This window comes from Schistocerca piceifrons, chromosome 1 (assembly GCF_021461385.2).
Source record: "Schistocerca piceifrons isolate TAMUIC-IGC-003096 chromosome 1, iqSchPice1.1, whole genome shotgun sequence".
Lineage (NCBI taxonomy): Eukaryota > Metazoa > Arthropoda > Insecta > Orthoptera > Acrididae > Schistocerca > Schistocerca piceifrons.
Genome location: NC_060138.1, coordinates 126,785,841 through 126,808,216, shown reverse-complemented (window position 1 = coordinate 126,808,216; position 22,376 = coordinate 126,785,841). Strand labels below are relative to the sequence as shown.

General features: G+C 38.0%; 1 protein-coding gene across 2 annotated transcripts in view; it reads left to right on the top strand.

Moving 5' to 3' along the window:
• LOC124795257 (pre-mRNA-processing factor 19) overlaps positions 1 to 22,376 on the top strand; it is a 40,237-nt gene that overhangs the window by 8,559 nt on the left and 9,302 nt on the right. For both annotated transcript variants that reach the window (XM_047259214.1, XM_047259205.1), the window contains exons 4-10: positions 11,986 to 12,124; positions 12,434 to 12,628; positions 13,053 to 13,238; positions 14,859 to 15,059; positions 15,343 to 15,484; positions 15,677 to 15,881; positions 16,812 to 16,976. In XM_047259214.1, coding sequence (XP_047115170.1) covers positions 11,986 to 12,124; positions 12,434 to 12,628; positions 13,053 to 13,238; positions 14,859 to 15,059; positions 15,343 to 15,484; positions 15,677 to 15,881; positions 16,812 to 16,953 — 1,210 coding nt within the window. In that variant the 3' untranslated portion in view covers positions 16,954 to 16,976. The remainder of the gene's footprint in view (positions 1 to 11,985; positions 12,125 to 12,433; positions 12,629 to 13,052; positions 13,239 to 14,858; positions 15,060 to 15,342; positions 15,485 to 15,676; positions 15,882 to 16,811; positions 16,977 to 22,376) is intronic.

Genomic DNA, 22,376 nt, shown 5'->3' with positions numbered 1-22,376 from the left:
ACATGGACAATAAAAATTGTAGACAAGAAAAGAATAGAAGCTTTCGAAATGTGGTGCTGCAGAAGAATGCTGAAAATTATATAGGTAGCTCATGTATCTAATGAGGAGGCACTGAATAGAATTAGGGAGAAGAGGAATTGGTGGCACATCTTCATTAGAAGCAAGGGTCATTTGGTGGACACATTCTGAGGCATCAAAGGATCACCAGTTTAGTGGTAGAGGGAAGTGTGGAGGGTAAAAATCATGGAGGGAGACGAAGAGATGAATACACTAAGAAGATTCAGAAGTATGTAGGTTGCAGTAGTTACTCGGAGGTGAAGAAACTTGCACGGGATAAAGTAGCATGGAGAGCTACATCAAACCAGTCTCTGGACTGAAGACAACAACAACAACAACAACAACAACAACAAGGCCAGGTGCGTGGCAAGAACCAAGGACATGTTGTAGTGCTAGTTCCCAGTTGCAGAGTTTTGAGAAACTGTTGTCTGGGGGTAAAATTCAGACGACTTTTCTAAGCTGTATCCCTTTCCCTAAACCTCTCCAGTCCTTTTCCTTCACCTCTCTTCCTTCTCCTTCAACTCTTCTGCCAGTACAAGGAGCCACTGGCTCTGAAAGCTTGTAATAAACGAGCATTCTGACTGGCTACTAACAACTGACTCATAATTCATCATACTCATTTGTAACACAATACATGAGTTGGTAACGACATTGGCCTGCGATGCAACAGCTGCCAACACCTTGAGTTCACTATTACTGTCATTATTCCTAAAAGGATCCTCAAACTTGTGCAGGTCCTGTTTTATCCTCTGTCTTTTCGTCCACTTTATTGTTTTGCCACTGCCTTCCTCATTATTATGAAAACCTCCTATTTTTGTGTTGTTCTTGTCACTCCAGTCTCTTCAGACTTTTGCACAGTTCGCTACTATTTCTTCACAGTTCTTGTTCAACCATCTGTGTTGCTTTTTTCTTGTTTTCTTTTCCTCACAGTTCAGCTTTGTGTCTTCCCATTCATTGTTCACTATGATCAAGAGTATACGGACACCCCCAGAAACATACTTTTTCATATTAGGTGCTTCATGCTGCCTCCTACAGCCAGGTATCAGCGACCTCAGTAGCCATTAGACATTGTGATAGAGTAGAATGAGGTGTTCCGCGGAACTCACAGACTTAAATGTGGTCAGGTGATTGGGTGTCACTTGTGTCGTACGTCTGTACGCGAGATTTCCACATTCCTAAACATCCCTGGTCCACTGTTTCCGATGAGATAATGAAGTGGAAATGTGAAGGGATACGTACAGCACAAAAGTGTACAAGCTGACCTTGTCTGTTGACTGACAGAGACCACCGACAGTTGAAGAGGGTTGTAATGTATAATAGGCAGGCATCTGTCCAGACCATCACACAGGAATTCCAAACTGCATCAGGATCCACTGCAAGTACTATGACATTTAAGCAGGAGGTGAGAAAACTTGGATTTCATGGTCAAGCAGCTGCTCATAAGTCACACATCACACTGATAAATGCCCCGCTTTGTGTAAGGAGAGTAAACATTGGACGGTTGAACAGTGGAAAAATGTTGTGTGGAGTGACGAATCACGATACACAATGTGGCGATCCGATGGCAGGGTGTGGGGATTGTGAATGCCCAGTGACGTCTTCTGCCAGTGTGTGTAGCGCCAACAGTAAAATTCGGAGGCGGTGGTGTTATGGTGTTGTCATGTTTCTCATGGAGGGGGCTTGCACCCCTTGCTGTTTTGTGTGGCACTATCACAGCACAGGCCTACATTGATGTTCTAAGCACCTACTTGCTTCCCACTGTTGAAGAGCAATTTGGGGATGGCAGTTGCATATTTCAACATGATCGGCCACCTGTTCATAATGTATGGCCTGTGGCGGAGTGGTTACATGACAATAACGTACCTGTAATGGACTGGCCTGCACAGAGTTCTGACCTGAATCCTATAGACATCGATACCTCTCCTCAGTGCAGCACTCTGTGAAGAATGGGCTGCCACTCCCCAAGATACCTTTTAGCACCTGACTGAACGTATGCCTGCGAGAGTGGAAGCTGTCATCAATGCTAAGGGTGAGCCAACACAATACTGAATTGCAGCATTACCGACCGAGGGCACCGTGAACTTGTGTCATTTCCAGCCAGGTGTCTGAATACTTTTGATCACATAGTGTATGTTTTGATTCCTTCTGTGTACTTTTCTTATTTATGTCTTAATTTCTCTCTGTCTATCTTGATGTTTCTAGTTGCTTTATTTGTCTGTGGCTGTTTACCCTGTTCTGTATCCAATGACACTTGACATCTGTGAGGTAATGATCAGATTCTACTGTTCTTCCTGACCTTGATTTTCATGGCGTCTTTAATGTTTGTCTGACTGCTACATGGAAACCTGGAATTCCCAACTGTTGGGAGAATGGGCTTGCCCATTTCTATTTCTCACTTGGCTTGATCCAGAAATATGTTATCATTAACCTCATTTTATGTTCTCAGCACATTACAGTTAACTTTTCCTTGTTTTGTTTGTCCTCCAGGATGCTGAGTACTCCCATACTATTCCCTTATGTTGGTTCTCTTGAAGTTTATGGATTATAATCACCTGTGACGTGAAACTTTGCTTGTCTGTGTGACAGTGTGCTTTTCACAGTGTCATCTAGCTCCTACCAGAAACCGTGGTGATATGTAGTATGTTGTGGGAAGATTTCAGTGGAAAGTATTCTGTGACAGTTGTGAAAATTATGACTTACCAGAAATACAGACTTATTTTGGCTAACAAGTAAGTATTTATCAGAATTGCTGCAATTTTCAATGGGGGATCAGTGCTGTTCAACAACACTGAGTGATAGTGCCTGCGACTAGTGTCACCTGTGATGAAATTTGCATCTTCCCAAAATAGGATGTGCTCATTATGAGAGATTCACTACAGCATGTGACGTCAGGGACCATCCCAACAATATACACTTCGTTCTTTTTTGCCAGTATTTCTTGTTAGTCTTCTCTGTTTCAACCATTTTGTTGTATTACAAGTGACCAACATCCACACTTCTCTTTTCGTCATACCACTTGATACCAAGCATCTTTTCAGTTGTCTTAAAATCCTTCTCCCCATTTCAATTTCATCTGCAGTTTTGGCATGTTGCACCTATTCTTTCAAACTGTGCCACGTGTGGTTGTCTGTGATTTTGTATCCAGAGAAACAGGTCTGGGCTGGAATATCAATTGTCAACATACAGAGCATGTCCCTGTTACAGTTAATGTTCTCTTAAACATTGGCACAAGTTTAATTTGTTTATTTTGGGGTTACTCCATCTTGTGTAATATATTCTTCATGGTTGCCTATTTCATAAAATTAACTACTATCTAGACCAACTTGTAAACTCCGGATAAATGTACAACTTCTCCTTCGCAGTGTTTTCAGTGCTAAAGTCTGAAAGAAACTGGAATCCTTCTCAGTTTTATGTATTGACCAACAATATTTCTTCTTTAAACACCACTCTAAGCCTATTTACACATTGAGCTAATTGTCATCAGATAAGTATATTACAATCTTATCACAAATGTTTGAATACAGTTATCTTGTTCAGTGAGAATAACATTTTTTGTGAAGCCAAATGACCAAGAAAGTAAGGCAGACTGACAGTTTTTTAAAAATTCTTTTTTGTCTTCTGTGATGCCACTATTGATGTGAGTGGTGTTCTTCCGTGGTTGCAACACACCTTCAAGATGTGATATCTAACAAGTGGCCCACAGCAGGTGAACACACAAAACTCATTGTCTATCTCTCTCACATGCTGCACCCTTGTACCTTGCATTGCCCGCAAATAATAATACCGTATTTACTCGAATCTAAGCCGCACTCGAATCTAAGCCGCACCTGAAAAATGAGACTCGAAATTGAGGGAAAAAAAAAAAAATTCCCGAATCTAAGCCGCACCTGAAATTTGAGATTCGAAATTCAAGGGGAGAGAAAAGTTTTAGGCCGCACCTCCAAATCGAAACAAAGTTGGTCTATTGTAATATGAGACACAATTTAGGTAGACTAAATGGCGATACAGCTACAGAAGTTTGGTTCGAGTCGTAAGCTTAGCAGTTAAGCTTTACCAGGTAGCCATTGCTATGCGTCAGGCGTGCTTCGTCTGGTTTGAATGGGTTGCTTATTTTTCTTTGATCTGATAAGTGCCGTTCTCTTTGTTATAGGTGTTTACGTCACTCTAGGCTGAAAATGCATTATTGTACTGTGTCATGTATGGTTTGTCGCATTCTGATAGTGTTTACGACCTGTCGCCGCTCGCAGCATGGCTTGCTTACGTGCGCCCTACCGCCGCTTACAATAAAAAAAAGAAAGGAATTGTCTCATTTGCGAAACAATGGCAAGAGACTGCTATTTGTTGTTAATTATACTGCTGCTTTCTTTGATAATGATCAACAAGAACCAAATAATAGACTGCATATGATAGATTTTCTGATCGACAGTTTAGCTAAAATTTTTCTCCATTTGAAAATCTTTGCAGACGCCTCTTTTGTACATCACATTCTGCACAGAAATTAGTCATCTTAGATTTAAAAATCTAGTCAATTGCCGTGCTTCATTTCTGACTGTATCACTATTAGGCATCAGAATAATACGAATATAAACATGACATCATATGTATATTCTTCCGGATTTGCTGCTGTCTCACAATAGTTTCGTAGGTTATTAGGTAGACAGGATTTAAATGAGATAGCAGCAAACACGAAAGAATACATGGCAAAATGTTTATATCCGTATTATTCTTATGTTGAAGAAAATACTGCATGTGATTCGCAATTCATAAAAGTTCCTATTAGCAACCATCTCTTCTCACAGGTAGGAAAAAATTCAGAACATAGAGTTGGCCATATTGACAAACATCCCAAATAGTCTTGCCAGTCGGATTTTCGTAGTACATTGAAATGCTGCTACGTTCGAAGATAAACAACACGGAATTTGTATTTACTTCGTTGGATAATGTATGAAAATGCAGTGGTCGAAACTCGGGGCAGAGAAAAAAGCTCGACTTAAACCTTTTTTTTAAAAAAAAAAATTATTTACTGACGCAGAGGTTTTGGCGTCAGTATTTATCTTTGTGTCTGCAAAGTATGCCTGTGTAGCGCTACATATATTCGACGGCAGAAGTTAGTTCTGGCGGCACTTACCAACATTTTTCAGAACTTCCATTTACTTTGCACTCGATTCTAAGCCGCAGGCGGTTTTTTGGATTACAAAAACTGGAAAAAAAATGCGGCTTGGATTCGAGTAAATACGGTAAACCAATTCTTTATTAATATGCTGTCCGAAATGTAACCGCTGATAAGTGTTTCTTAAATGTCACAACATCTTTCATCACTTAGAAAGACTGAGTGTGTTACCAGTCATTTTCTATAAAGTGATGTCTTACACCTCAAGTCACATAGCACAAATGTCGTTGTCTCAAATCTGCTGATGGAATAAGTTGTTAAAAGATAATAGACTGTGAAAAACGAGATGCTGATAGGCAATGAAAACCTTGTAATTACATTTTCCTAAATTTTACAGGAGAAGGAAAAATGGTTCCTTAAAAAAAATTGTAAAAGTATACAGATAATGTTGCTGCTTGTGTAACTATATAGTAGAAGCCTAGTTATTAACAGATTAGGGAAATCCATGTACTTTCAAATCTCTCTTTGGTTATGAAGTTAGTGGTACTGGAATCGTGAGGTTTACACCGATAGATGGAGTTCTGCGAATTTCATTGCCTGCCATCGAAGAGACTTCCATTGGTGTAAAGCTTCTGATGCGGATTAAGTGTACTGTGAAATGTCTCACGGATTTTATCAGCATTATTCCTAATTTTAAACAAACAGTTGCCTTCAGTACTCGCAGACTTATCACTGAAGTGTAGCATTCTCAACAGTAAAATAAAACTCCCTCCAAACATAATACCACTGAAAACTGAAGTGTTCAACAGTATATTTCTGTACTGATCGTCACATATTTTCAACTTTTTTATTAGTGCCTTTAGAAGACAAATAGCAACAAAACAATAAAGTTCCTTAAATCCAGTATCTTTCCACTTTGATTGTCAAGAATGCACAGGTTGTGAAGTATTTTTCCCGCTGTACACACAAAAGTGATTTGTTTCATCTGCATGAACTGGAACATCTTCTAACAGAAATATCATTTAAAAAATGACAGACTCCTTGAGTCTTTAACCAGTTGACATTTGTTTCCTGAAGCTGTGTCGTCAGATGCATGCCTTAAATCTGTTTGTTTACAAACCAGAGTGTCATTAAGGCATGCTCTTTTCCAAAGCATTTTGGTGTCACTTTCTGATTCTTCGGATTATGAATAGCTAGCAACTGCATCTCTTGAAGAAGCATTAAACTGATGTGCAGTACTAGCTGAGGTACAAGCCCGAGGACTACAACTTCGCGATTCTGTTGATGACTCATTGCTGCTCCTTACATCAGAGACATAACACTCACTATCACTGCTAGTATCTCCAGGATCTCTCTGTCTGTGCAGCCTTGTTAATGTGACATTTCTCTTGTAGAATTGAAGAATGCAGTATTAAAACAAATGAAAAATGAAAAATAAAGTAAAATTCTCCAGTAAGGCACCATAGCAGCAAACATAATGCACACTCGAATGATGCAGCCAGAACTGTGAACAGCTGTTGGAAGAATGGTGCAGAAATACAGTTCTGCATGTATACATATCTGGAGCATGTAGGTACTTGTGACGCCGCCACATAAACTTTTCCTCAGCGGCATAAGATGTTTAACCTTTTGCACACCAAACTAAAAAAAATAACATGGTATACCAAGGGGGCTACCAGAGTACCCCAAAGCAGTATGTATTGTTAGACATGGTAATGTCAAAAATTACAAAAACAAATGTAATCGCACACAATATCACAGCAATCAAAAAAGAATAATCCTTTACCATAACAGTGTGATGGGGAAAAAAATTACTTCAGGCATGTTGGTAACAAATTATGTAAATTATTAAAATGTTTTTATTCTCTTTTTTTCCCCTTTTTTCTTTTTAAAAATGTAGTGTCTATTGGTAATTACACACTTGCAGTTCGAATCAATACAATTTTTGCATACTGTTCCATTTTCATATCTGCCTGTTTATTACATATGAAAGAATAGGACTAGCCTCATTTTGTTTTACACGTCCAGTCTTTTTTCCTCAGAAAAAGTTTACAGCATCCAACACTGGCAGTCCCTTGCAGACGTTCCATTGAGTTTGATTGATGTGTCACTGGGCGTGCATCTTCACCAGACAGCAATTACTTCAGTGCTGTTCCCACGTCTGTGGACATTCTGTTAAACTTTACGTGAGGCTTTATAAGTTCTTGTCTTAGATCTAACAAAAAATTTCTTCCTCTGTCATTTGCAAGAGCCTTCCAGTCAGGATTTTTTGTCTTCCAAAATCTATGCCTGTCACTTGGTAGTCTTTGCAAACATACATGAAAATTGTGCTCTCAGTGGCATTGGTTGAAGATCAGGTGGGATTTTGGGTTTGTTTTTTCTAAGAGTACTAGTCTAAGATAGCTCTTGTTTCGAGAGCTCATCTTTAAGCGGAACACTCGTAAAAGAGTTGCCCATTGTAATGATGTATCCAGTTCCTACAGGAGACATAAGGTCCATTACAGCTCTTCGTACCTTGATTCTTTTCTGTAGATCCTTCTTTCCCTGTGCATTGCCTTCAAGTTGAAAGCATACGAAGATCCAGTATCACAGAGGTCCCCAATTTTTATGCCGTATCTAGATGGTTTGGACTTAATGAAAACCTAAATGGGTATTTCCCATGAAAAGCTACCAATTTCTCATCCACTTGGATGGCAGTGTACACAAGATTCCTGTGCAAAACTTGTAAATAGTTTTCTGAAAGGACGAAATTCTCTCTAGTGGTCACTTCATTGATTCTGCTGTCAGTAAGAAGTTCAGAAAACCTATTTCTCAAGAATGAAACTGGGAATATTTTCCTTTGGTGCATGCAGTCTGTGGACCATAAAATAGAAAGTGATTTTCTTTTTAGATTTTAGTACTTCCATAGTTACAAGATCTTCTATGAAACAAAAACATTTCTGTTGTACTTGTTGGGATCCACTTACGTTTGTTAGAAGGATGAGTCGCATTCCATAAATTACAAACTGTCTGTGCTTTTTGGGTTGTTATTTTACAGTTTTTTCCACTATTTTATGCAAAAAAACCATATGAAAGTCTCCATAATGAAAGTCACATTCTGGAAATCATTGTGAGAGTGCTAATTTATACAAAGTATCCTTCTTCTGGCACTTGCTTGGTTGGTCTTACATTGATTATACCAATTTTGCTGGTGTATGTAGGTCTCTACAGCATTTGTATCTCATCAATCACTTTCTCATTGTCCCACTTTCAAAATGTCTCATCGACATCCATTTCTTACACATTGTCCTCTGTGTCTATACACACAAACCTTGCACATAACTTATCTTCTGGTTCTGATTCTGCTTCTATTATTTGCATTACTTATTCTAGGTCTCATTCATTGCATAAATCAGTCTTCTTCTGTAACTTTAGTTTTTCCTACATGTTTCACAATGCAAAATGCTAAAGCAACAGAATAGAAGGAAATGACTAATGAAGAAAAATACTTGATTGAACATTATTACACACAACAGAACATTAAAATTTAAAACATTCATTTCACACTTGCACCAATGTAACTTTCCACAGTGTGCTTTTATAAGTGTGTGTGTATGTGAGTGTGCATGTTTTTGTTTTTCCCCCACATGGAATCCCAAGTGGGGTACCAAAAGGCTGCAGTAAACATTTCAATTATTATTTACTACAAGGTGTATAACTTTGTTTCTGGCGTTTTCCCCCCAACATTTGAGGCTTTAATGAAACAAATTGGTTACACATGTACCATTCAAAGTATTTTCCATCGCTGGCCACTAATTTCTCCCATCTTTCGGGCAGTGAGTGTACGAATCCTGTGTCGAAAAAATTGTTCATCTTCTGAAGCGATTAACGAATCTATTCAATTTGTGACTTCTTCATGAGATCGGAACTGTTGGTCAGCCAGGCCATGCGCCATTGATCTAAACAGGTGATAGTCAGGGGGAGCAATGCCTGGAGAATATGACGAGTGGGGTAGGACTTCCCATCCTAATGTTTCCAAGTACGTTTTGACCTCTTTTGCAACATTGGATCGACCATTGTTGTGCTGCAAAATCACTTAATCGTGCCTCTCGCTGTATTGTGGCCATTTGTCTTTTAATGCTCTGCTCAAATGCTTTAATTGCATTTGATAACGAGCAACTGTGATTGTTTCACTTGGGTTTTAACACGCTGAGCAGGTCCCACAAAATGCAGGGCATGATCTTGGAGCTGTGAATATTTGCTTAGGCCGTTGACATGGAAGCATTGCCGGGATATCCCCATGATTTGCGTTTAGGGTTATCATAATGAACCAATTTTTCATCCCCAGTCACAATGCGATGCAGAAAACCCTTCGATTTTTGCCTCTGAAGCAACTGTTCACAAACACACAAATGCCGTTCAACATCTCTTGGTTTCAGCTCACACGGGACCCAAGTTCCTTCTTTCTGAATTATGCCCATAGCCTTGAGACATTTTGAAATGGCCTGCTGTGCCACTCCCACTAATCATTCCATTTCTGCTTGAGTTTGACACGCGACTTCACTCAGCGATGTTTCCAATTCTGCATTTTCGAAAACATTCTCCCTTCCGCCACTATGCCGGTCTACGTTCTTAAAGAGTTGAAACCACTCACTACACATTCTTCCACTAATAGTGTCCTTACCATAAGTACTTGAGAGCATTATGAGACTCAACCACTGTTTTCTTCATATTGAAACAAAACAGTTAACACCTCCTGCAAATGATGAGAATTAGGCTCGTAAACTGACATTTTCAATCAAGAACTTTATGGTGCAGACATAAATGAACTATTGTTTGAGTGAGGTTATGTTGACCAAGGTCCAAGCTAACTACCTGACACCTGTGATCTAGAATGAAATTTTCACTCTACAGCGGAGTGTGCACTGATATGAAGCTTCCTGGCAGATTAAAACTGTGTGCCGGACCAAGACTTGAACTCAGGACCTTCGCCTTTCGCGCACAAGTGCTCTACCAACTGAGCTACCCAAGCACGACTCACACCCCATCCTCACAGCAGGTACTGGCAGAAGTAAAGCTGTGAGGATGGGGTGTGAGTTATGCTTGGGTAGCTCAGTTGGTATAGAGCACTTGCCCGCAAAAGGCAAAGGTCTCGAGTTCGAGTTTCGGTCCGGCACACAGTTTTAATCTCCCAGGAAGTTTCATATCAGTGCACACTCCGCTGCAGAGTGAAAATCTCACTCTGGAAACATCCCCAGGCTGTGGCTAAGCCATGTCTCCACAATATCCTTTCTTTCAGGAGTGCTAGTTCTGCAAGGTTAGCAGGAGAACTTCTGTAAAGTTTGGAAGATAGGAGACAAGGTACTGGCAGAAGTAAAGCTGTGAGGACGGGGCATCAGTCATGCTTGGGTAGCTCAGATGGTAGAGCACTTGCCCGCGAAAGGAAAAGGTCCCAAGTTCGAATCTCGGTCCGGCACACAGTTTTAATCTGCCAGGAAGTTTCAGTGAAATTCTTGCCTGCAAGTTTCCCTGTCTCACACATACCAAATCGGAGTAAATGATTGTTTAGACTGATCTGTTTACCTTGTTCAAATAATTTTTTGATACTGGTATTTAAATTGTTCAGTGTTAGTGCACTTTCATGTTCTCTAGCCGTCAGTTCTTTGTTCTCCATTTGTGTCTCATCTGAAGCTGCTATATTCCATTTTGAAGATGTGTATTATCTTAGAATACTGAAAAGATGAGAAATGGTCACAAGAAGAGAGCTCTTACCCGCTACAATTCTTTAAGTGCCCAATATGAGTAACCAGTAGAGAACCTGACAAGAATATGCTGGAAACGAGGAAGAGAGAGAGAGAGAGAGAGAGAGAGAGAGTGTGTGTGTGTGTGTGTGTGTGTGTGTGTGTGTGTGTGTTTTAAGAAGTCAGCCTCTAGCTGTAGCCAAGCCATTCTCCTGTGTGTTCATCTATAGGAGAACCTTTGTGGAAGAAGTTGTAGGAAGTTAGCTTTACATCAGTGCTTACTTAATAAACATCGCCTGAAAAAAGCCAAAAATAGGTTCAAGTTCCATATAAGTTTACAGCTTTAATGCCCTTTAAATGTCCACTTCAGCATACAGTAATCAGCAGAGTGGTAGTTTCATTGTGGAAGCATGCACTCAGTGTGTGCTCATTCATGGTGTCTGGCAAGAGATGTCAGTCATTTTTTTCTATAGAATACAACATAGTATGGACAGCATTAACAAAGAAACATTTTTGCACAAGAGTGTCAAGTAACACCAGTTGTATTCTTGTTTTTAGTTGGTAATACATTTGTATATCACCTCACATCCAACAAGTTGCAAGGTATGTCTAAGTGAATGACAAAGTTAACGTGTTAATTGTTTTTGTCAGTTCAGTTAACTGAACAGTTTTTTTCCCTCTAGCAATCAATTAGCTGTGTATATTTATTTTCTAGTTATTTCACTTGCATTTTACACTCATCTCACTTATGTTTCAAACACATGTTAATTCATTGTTGAGTTCCCTGGCCTGAAGTTGAATAGCTGTCATATAAATGTCAAGCCATAACAGTTAATTCATATACAATTAAAACCACACCGAAGGAGAGCTAGAAATGAAACAACTGAAATTATTAATCAATTTCTTGCTGCAGCTACACTGACTTATTCTGTTTTACAAACAGGAGAGCAGATCATTTATTGAGCATGTTTGCTTGTAATCTCAGGTCTTTTTATCAACTTCGTACAAACAGAAATATTCTGCCTCATTGTTTTATAGTTTTCTCATGTGAATTGTTCTTTTGAAACATTGTCATGCACTCTGATTTTCTTGTTGCAGCCATGCGTTATACCAACATGATGCTGCATGCCGTGTTATAGCGAGACTCACAAAGGAGGTTACTGCTGCTAGAGAGGCTTTGGCAACTTTGAAACCTCAGGCCGGAATCACCACAAATCCAGCAGGCATACCACAACCTGTTAGTATTAGTGTCACTTACATTGAAATTTGTAGATCTCTGTCATTAATATTACTATTCAACATTTTTATCTTTCTTGATTGAGAAATAATTTACATTCCAATTTTTGGTTAATTGTGCATAATTGTTTTCCATCTGAATCCCTATATTTCATTGAACAGTATAGAAATTCTGTGTTTAATCGTTTCTCACTGAAGACAAAGCTAGATTGTATTGCCATTGTGCCATCGCCAGACACATTTTGTTCTTCACACATCACAAATACTATCAGCATTGTACTTCGTTAAATTTATTCATCATTTGTTACAGGCCATTGCTGTTGAAGCTGGTGGTGTTGCAAATCAACCAACAGAACAAGCTGGAATGACAGCAGAAGTAATACAGAAACTACAGGATAAGGCAACAGTTCTAACACAGGAACGTAAAAGACGTGGAAGAACGGTTCCTGAGGAACTTGTGTCTCATGATTCTATTCGCACGTTCCATACATTAGCTTCTCATCCAGTAAGAAAATATGTTCATCTTACATTGTACATGCCTGAAACATTCATCAGACACATTTGTTTATTTTTTATATAGATTTTGCAATTGTATTAATAGATAACATGATATAGACATAGCAGTGCAGTATAAGTGGTATTGACGTATTATTAAATATATTTGTTTCATAAAAAAATAATATTTCAGACAAATACATTGTCTTCAGAAAAGATGGTGTAAGTGCAGTCTGTCTAAAATACTTTCCCATTCGTCGGATGGGCAATGAATTCCCATCATTTCAAATTTATCACTGATAAATGTATTTCAGTTGTTTTAACTTTTTCTTTTTTATTCAGTTACTATCAACAAACTGCAAGTGGTCTTTCATAATGCTGTATAACCTTTGTCGTGAATCTTTTGTTTTGCTAAATTATGTTTTCTCTTTCAGGGTCTTCATAGTGCTAGCATACCAGGTATACTTTCGCTGGACATTCATAGTGCTGATACTAGTAAAATTTTAACAGGCGGTAATGATCGAAATGCAACCGTTTTTAACAAAGACACCGAACAGGTTGTTGCTATCCTCAAAGGACACACAAAGAAAGTTACAAGAGTTATATATCATCCAGAAGAGGTTAGTTTTTAATACCATAAAACTTCCTTTTTGTGCATTTTATTGTGGAACTTTTTCTCATTCACTAGATTCATGATAAATGTTACAATGAAATCATAATTTCTGAGCCAATTTTGGGAATAGAATAGATATGAAATGGAACTTGATGAAGCAGTGGGGGGAAAGCAAAAGACATGATTGATGTCCACCCCTATGAGCCATGGCATTTGTGAAAGAAATTGTATAAAGAAATGGGTTAGGTTCACCCAACAACAAGGTTGGGGTCACTGTGTTAACAACGTAGACAACTATGTTATTAACACAGGTCGGGGTCATTGTGTTAACAACATAGTCTTCCATTAACATAGTGATTCCAACCTTGTTGTGGCAGATAGTACAGTATAAAGCCATAAAAACATTCAGAAAACACTGTCATTTTGAGTAATACAACAGAATAATAATGTACCAGTCCTTTTAGAAATACATGGTATGATGGAAGTACTCAGAAGACGGAAGAAAAAATTGTAGAAAATGACACAAATAGTTTAGATGATATAATAGAGATACTAATAGTAGTGTCTAAAGCTATGAAGAATTGGAAAGTTACAGTTTTAGATGGTATTAATGCAAAATCAATTGAATATGGGGAAAAACATGTATCAGAGTGATTTACATTCACAGTATGTAACAGAAACTGAAAATTTCATCAAAAATTGGAGAAAGCCAACATAATATACAAGAAAGATGGCAATATTGATCCTAATAATTACAGAGGTGTAAGTTTTGTTTGTGTGCTCGTACAACTTATGTATCAGAATTCTTAACACCATAGTGAGAGCAATACCACAGAATATACGCACACAGAGCTACAAATAGGATTTAGAAAGATCCATCCACTATTCATACAATATCTGTTTTACAGAAGCTGATTCAAAAGCAAAGAGAATTTATTCAGGAAATGCTCTTAGCTTTCAAAGACATTAACACACTGGAAAATGCTTAACAGCAAGTGCCTGCTAGTTAAAGCCAATTTAGGCTTTGTGATGTATTCATTTCATTGTTCCATAAAAAATTATAGAAAAATAAAAGATGATAACCAGTCACTCAATTTTACATGGGCAGTATGTCATTCATTTCTTTGCCATTATATAGCACAATACTGTAATTGAGACATACTTTGTGTTTGTTGCCTTGTGGGCTATAACAAATTCCCAGTATACGCTTACCAGTTGCATTGAGTTTAGTTATAACTACCCTGTCAGGAATGTATGTGTGAGGAAAGATTTACAATTTAATTATGTTTTAATATTGTTTCCAATGATGCTTTTATCTATAAGCTTATTTTGAGTGATTTTATTGTTGGAACAAAACACATGATAGATAACAAATTGACTCCCACAGGTAGTCAGCAGAGTATTTAAAATCATTTATATAAAATGTGTTTTCAAAATTGCGGAACAGTTGGCAAAACATAGTTGTGATATTTGCAAATCTTTCCATTGTGTTAGTATTTAAGTACTTTATATGGCTTAGGGGTCCGCCCTGAGTTCGTTTTTTAATATATATGAACTCATCCAGTTTCAAATCTTTTTTTGAAACTTTTTACAAAAAGGTCAAAAAATATATTTTCTTATTTATCAGGACTTGGTGATCACTGCTTCACCTGACACTACAATTAGAGTATGGAATGTACCAACATCACAGACTACTCAGATGCTGAGAGCGCATGATGGGCCAGTAACAGGTCTTTCCCTCCATCCCACTGGAGATTATGTGCTTTCAACTTCTACTGATCAGCACTGGGCATTTTCAGATATTCGATCAGGAAGATTGCTTACGAAAGTAAGTTTTGCTTATTAGAGTACTATCTTGTTACGTTTTGTTGTAGCATAATTAGATATTTGTAAGTGGTTACAAAGCAATCAATTTCTTTTTAATTTTCAGATAAGTTAAGATTAATTAAACAATAGTATCATTTCTGACTAATTTCTTAGCAATCTATTTCCTTTACTATACTGTCCATTTTCATACTTTCCTTACACAGTTTGATTTTAGTGTTATTAAGATATGCAAAAACTTTTTGCAAATGACATGATATTGCACTAAAATATATGATGCTTTTCAGGTTGCTGACCAAGGGTCATCAGGTATAGCGCTGACAACAGCACAGTTTCACCCTGATGGTCTTATATTTGGAACAGGAACATCAGATTCACAAGTTAAGATTTGGGACTTGAAAGAACAATCTAATGTGGCAAACTTTCCAGGTAGTGTGTCATTATTTTTACTGGATTGAGAAATTAACATTAGGGTTCGATTTCATGTTTCATGGTATTCATAACCAAAGGTAAATAATGAAATCTAACAAGGAAAAAGTTAAGACTTTTTGCTATGAAGACAAGAATGTTTTGTACATTCAAAACACATCATACTTCATGAATATCAGTTTTGTGTTGCAGGTCACTCTGGACCAATAACAGCTATATCATTCTCAGAAAATGGTTATTACTTAGCTACAGCTGCAGATGATGCTTGTGTAAAACTGTGGGATTTGCGAAAATTGAAGAACTTCAAAACGCTGCAGATGGATGAAGGTTATGAAATACGTGACCTGTGCTTTGACCAGAGTGGAACTTATCTTGCTGTTGCAGGAACAGATGTCAGGTATGTGTACTGGACATGTTCAGTAATGTGACCTGATGTGTATCTAGAGAAGCGATGGACTGAACACAAAGTGCCAATACAAGAGTAAACTTGAATTTCATCACTGCATCAGTCACCATCTGGGAATCATTTCAGAAAGGTGACCAGGACTTTGGTGGCCAATATACCTCCATCTGTTCCTCTCATTACAAACTTCATCTCTTTTTAAATCTTGCAGTGTTCTCCGTTATTTATTTGATCTAGCCATCTTCTGGGACATCCAGCAGGTCTTTGATGTACTGTCATTTCCAAGTAATGGCTGGGGTTCTAGTTCCTTGCATCCTTAGCACATGTCCAAACCATTTCAACTGCCCCAGCATGTATCTTTCCTCCATTGTGCAGGTCAGTTGCATGTCATTCCTAATGCACTCCTCTCTAATTCCGTCTTGTCTTGTCTTTTGCGGAGTGAATCACAAAAATTTCATTTCGCAAGCTTGTATTTTGCTGAAGTCTCTTTTTTTGATAACATACAGGTCTTTGAGCTATATGTCATGGTTGGCAGAAGGTATGATTTGAAAATTGTTTGTTTGACTTTTATGGGAACTCTAGATTTTGTATATGGTACAACAATATGGAATCTTTTGATGCTTTGTTTTGGACTTCTGACCTAGGACATTTGTGGTTTGATGTAGTTCTTTGAAGACAATGGAACCTTTCCACACATTCGTTTCTTTCTCTATGAAGTTTGAGGTTACATTGGCTGGAAGTTCTGCTCAATTTCATTGGTGCCGTTTTATTCTTATCACAGTTAGCATAGCGTCAGTACCGAATAAAAGATTTTTGATAATGAATATTTAGAGAGATTGTTTTGGAAGATTGGAGCATTTTGTTTGTGCGTGTTTAAGTAATATCTATAAACTGTAACAGATAATATTTTTCCTTGTGTTCCAGAGTGTATCTTTGCAAGCAGTGGCAAGAGTTAAAAGTGTTCAATGACCACACAGCTATGGCTACAGGTGTTCGCTTTGGCCGTCACTCGCAGTACATTGCATCTACTAGCATGGACAGAACTCTGAAACTCTATGGGATGTAACTGAAATAAATCAGTAATAACTGGTGAGTTTATATAAGCCTATTTTCCTAATGGAATCCAGTCTCAAGAATTCCTTTTATGCGTAAGCGTATTGCATCTGTAGTCTATTTAAAATTACTTGATATTTCATGCATTGGAGTTGGTTTCCTCCATTCAGAGTGCTCACTGTCATTCTCAAACCATTCTCCATTGCATACTGCTACAATAATTGGTAGTGCATTTATAATTCCTTGCTGGCATTCTTTCTTGATGTGTCTGGATCTCAAATCATGGGTCTAGCACTTTTATTTTGTATTTCATCATACATGATAACCACACTGCAAACACACACACACACACACACACACACACACCAGTGCAAATTAAATACACACGTTTCATACAGAGCACTAAGTACTACTGGATACTTCTGCACCAGATGCAATTCATTGTCACATATGCGGTTATCAAAATCTCAGAGATCACCTTAAACATTAGATAACCTTTGCACAACATTGTGTGAAACCCAGTTTTTGAAGGTTGGAATTCATCATTTTGACTGGGTGATTACAGTCAAATATATACAACAACATGCCTCAGTGTTTACTTTAGTGCAGTGATTAGCGAATTAACCTACCGTATTGAAGGTTGTAGGTTTGAAGCTCGTGTAATGTCATACTTTTTTGTTTCTGAATCTAATCAAAAGAATTTGACTGTCACTTTTATCCAATTAATTGGTTTAAATATATTTTTTATTTCTAATTCATTGCCATGTCATCTTCATCATCATGTTGACTTTTTTGTTTGCTCTTATTTTTCTTCCTATCATTCTTTTTTCATCTGGAATCTGCCTTTGCTATAAACTGCAACCAAGTGTCAGTGAGGACTGCTCATCGGTTGGTAATGTGGCAGCTCGTGTAGCCAGTGAGAGGATAGTTTTAGGTAGCAAATTATAGGAATTACAGTTTGATTCTGGCGCTGAAACTGAACTAACAGTTTCAGCGCTACATTTTACTGACAAGAGGTTAGCCTTAAACACGGTGAAGAGGGGGAAAAAAAAATGATGATGACTTTAATTCTGCTGCAGATTGTTGGCTGCCATTTTCTTGGATGTATTGCACATCATGAGGTCATGGATAGGCAAGGACATGATTTTAAATGCAGGGCTACAGAACGCATCTCCTGCTGCAGTTCAGTCATTGTCCACTTAAGGGGAGCCGAAACGATCCATCTCCTCCATGTTAATTTTAGCAAATAGAAGGAACATCTTTTCTAAAACCTTAAAAATGTTGCTCTGAAATTTGTACTACATGTTCAGTGAATATTTTTCTACAAAGTTATAATGCCATGTTAAGAAATATTTATTGGTTTTTGTTTTACAATTTTTTTAAACAGATGCTTATTTTTTTCTCTAAAATTTTGCACTTTTTCTTCTATAACTCTCGAATTATACAATATTTTTACAATTTGTTATAAAAATGAAGGAAAAGTAAACAATATTGTGTATAAATTTCGTTGAAATACTATCATCAGTTTTTGAGAAAATGTTCCTCAAAGATGAAAATTTTAAAGTTACGGGAAATAGCTTCCAAAGTTTTTTAATACATTCCTGCCCCATATGATGGATTATCAGCATCCTCTTTTTCCAGAGTTAGTTTCCTTTTCACTGGTCTTTTCTTCCCTTTTGCTGCATGTTGTAGGCTTCTGTCTCTTCTTCCTGCACCTCTTAGTCTTTCTTCATCAATTAGGTGCATTGTGGAAATGGTGTTGTGTCCTGGTTGGAAACCTAAATGCTTCAGCACATCACATTTGATAATGTTTCTTTCGTTGTATGTTGCCATTGTATCATCCTAATCCAAATTAAATTATTTACACTTTCATTTGGATTTTGTGTTTTTCCATGTAAACACTTTTCCAAAAAACTTGGATGTGATAAATCTCTGAATATGAGCCTAATTACATCAATTACAGTATTGGGCAAACTGTTTTTATGGGCATATTCCTTTCCTGATTGGTACTTACACCATGAGTCATCACCTGTGGGGTGCAGTATATGTTGTGGGTGCTCATTTGTTGATGCAGTATGAAAAAATAATGTCCATATTGCTCTCCTCATATGTGTAATGCTTCTTGAATTTTGCCTAATTGCACACCCATAATACCTCTACAATCTATCAATTGCTTCATTTAATCTTCCTCTTCCTCCAAAGGTCTTACCATCACTAAGCTTCTGGGATCCTGTTGGTGAGTGAGATACCCTTTGGGGTACCAAAGTCGAAGTCCATGGATGATAACATTTTCAAGGAAATGTTCCTAGCATGCTCAATTGAACTTCCTTGGATACATTCTAAAGTTCCTGCACCCATATGAGACATCCAACCCCAGCATTTCGCATTTATGCGTCTGTTTCTAGTGCTTGTGGCCACAAAGCGCACATCACGTTGTTGCACATCTGTGCAGTAAACAAGGGCAGGATCTTTGTTCGTGGACTCAGTTGCGCACTCGTCATGAAAATGACTTTCCTCCAATCAACATCTGCCCAGGGAACCCACAATTGCTAGTGTGTCCATGGCTTGTTCATCAGGCAGTGGTTCTTTGATAAGAGCATGAAGAGACCTCATTCTGTGGTCCTGTAATCTTGTGAGAGCTGCTCTCAGTGAGCCCGGGAAACATGAAGCTCTCCTTAGTTCCAGAGATGAGTGACAAAGGAGCATTCTGAGCTGCTCTGACCAATTCTTCATTTTGCACCCATGTAAAGATTCGTGGTCTTCCAGATAATGGACATCTTGCTACTCATCATTACCTGCACATTGTCTAATCCATCTGCTTGCTGTGGAAGCATCAACACCATAAAGATGTCCTGCCTCAGATCCACTAACACTGTTTTCAAAAAGAGCAATTATGTGCTCGTGAACATTCACATCAGCCATTTGGAAGCAGACCTATGACATATGTCAATCAACTGATACGTCTCTCTTAGCTAAAAACTATAGACACACCAGGTGGTGGTCGAAGTAATTACAAATAAATACATCCATTTTCAATATTTTTACTATGATCATTTGTCTGTTTAAAGACTAGACTGTTATAAAATTGAATCTTATGAAAGAATGTGGAACCCAGAAAAGCCTGCAACTGCACAATTTTTAGGGAATTAAGGTTTAAAACTATTGCCTGCACATGTCTAAATTAAAAAAAATTATGGCAATTGTCTCCAGTTAAGATACAAATACTTGTCCTTTATGTTCTTAAACTGGAGCCTCCTCTCATTGTACATAAAAAAAGGACCAGGAAAGTTGAATGCTTTGTGTAGTGGTAATTTGAAAATGACATATTCACAAAAACGAAACCAGCAACATAAAATCACTTTGCAGTTTGATTTGGTTGCAAGACAAAGTAAATTATGAAGTATTGAATAGATAGCTATAAAGTGTACTAACTTTTAACGAAGCCATTTGTGGGGTAGATACCAAATTTTAAAATATACAGGGCATCTGTAATTAAAGCTCCAGATTAAAAGTGGTGTAGAAAAAGAACCAGTGCGCAGAACAATATCAAATTTGAGCAGTACGTTATTGCCACAGAGAAAATGTCATGGGGGGGAAAAAAAATTAACGAAAAATTTTACTAGTAGATGGTGCTGTAAGTATCAACATAAATCGTGTCAGCTACATACGATAGATGAATTGCAATACGACTACTATGGTTTGAGTTGCACATTACACCATCCATACTGTTCAATGTGCTTGACTGCACAAGTTCGGCAGCCACCAGTTGTGGCACTGTTAGTTAGGTAAGCCCATCCACCACGGCAAGGTTGTACCACATCAGATGGGAAAAATTGGTTTTTCATTGTCCTGAGACCAAAAACCACATAAAAAGCAAACTGACATCAGTTCATAATTGTCAAAAGCAAAACCACATCTTTTTCTAGATGTTGCGAGACTGACTCAACAGTTCAATTTGTGGTTCATCGTTTTCTGTCACAAGCTGAAATCCAGAAACAGCACTCTTCCACATCAGATCAGTGTGTCTTGAGGATCACATTCAGAATGTGTTGCACAATGCTTGCCTTCAGTTCAGCTACATTAGAAATTAGAGCACTGAGTACAACATCTTTCAGATAACCACCGAGCCAGGAGTCACACAGATTAAGATCAGGTGATATGGATGGCCAGGCTGTAAGGAAATGATGGCTAGTAATTGTAACATGTTTGAAATGCTTCAGCAGCAGCTGCTTCACAGGCTGTGCAGATTGCAAAGGAGCATCATCTTGCATAAAAATGGTCCTACCCACACATTCCCACTGTTGAAGGGTTGGAATGAAGTTGTGCACAAAAGACTCTCATAGTGTTTGCCAGTGACAATACAATTAAACAACCTGCAGCACTCTCCCCCTCAAACAAAGACATACAATAAACAGTACACCACTATTGCAAAATGAAGTGGTACCAGTTGATGTGTATGCAAATTTTCCATTGCTCATACTCTGCAGTTCTATGTATCAATATGTCTTTGGAGATGGAAATAGGCTTCGTCTGTCCATGGAATGGTCCATGGCCATTCATTGACCAATTCCATGTAAGCAAGAATTTCAAGAGTGAACTTGTCTTCCTGGCACATTAACTGGAAGTAACTTCAGAACATGGGTGATTTTGTACGAATAGCAGTGCAGGATGTTTAAAAGGATTTTATGTACTGTGCTCACAGGCATGTCCAACATTCAGGCAATTCCTAGTGCAGTGCATGTTTGCACACCATTGCTTTATTTATTTATTTATTTATTTATTTATTTACATGTCAAGTTCCATAGTACCAAATTGAGGAGCAATTCTCCAAGGTCATGGAATGTGTCAGTACATGAAATTACAAGATAAAAGTAATAACAGATAAAAATAAATGTTTATGAACCTGAAAAGGCCAGTCCATATGTTTAAGTAAATGCAATCAAAAAGACAACAAAAAAATCAGCTTAATTTCTCAAGGAACTCCTTGACAGAATAGGAGTGCCCATGGGGAAACTCTTCAGTTTAGATTTCAAGGTGCGTGGATTACTCCTAAGATTTTTTAATTTGAGTTGTAGCTTATTGAAAATGGATGCAGCAGTATGCTGCACACCTTTCTGCACAGGAGTTGAGGAAGTCCGATCCAAAAGCAGGTTTGATTTCTGCCGAGTATTAACTGAGTGAAAGCTGCTTATTTTTGGGAAGAAGCTAATATTGTTAACAAGGAATGACAGTAAACAATATATATATTGAGGGGTCAGTGTCAAAATACCCAGACTAGTGAACACGGGTCGACAAGAGGTTCGTGAACTTACATCACTTATTGCCCGAACCGCCCGTTTCTGAGCCAAAAATATCCTTTTAGAACGGGGAGAGTTGCACCAAAATATAATACTATACAACATAAGTGAATGAAAATAAGCAAAGTAGACTAATTTG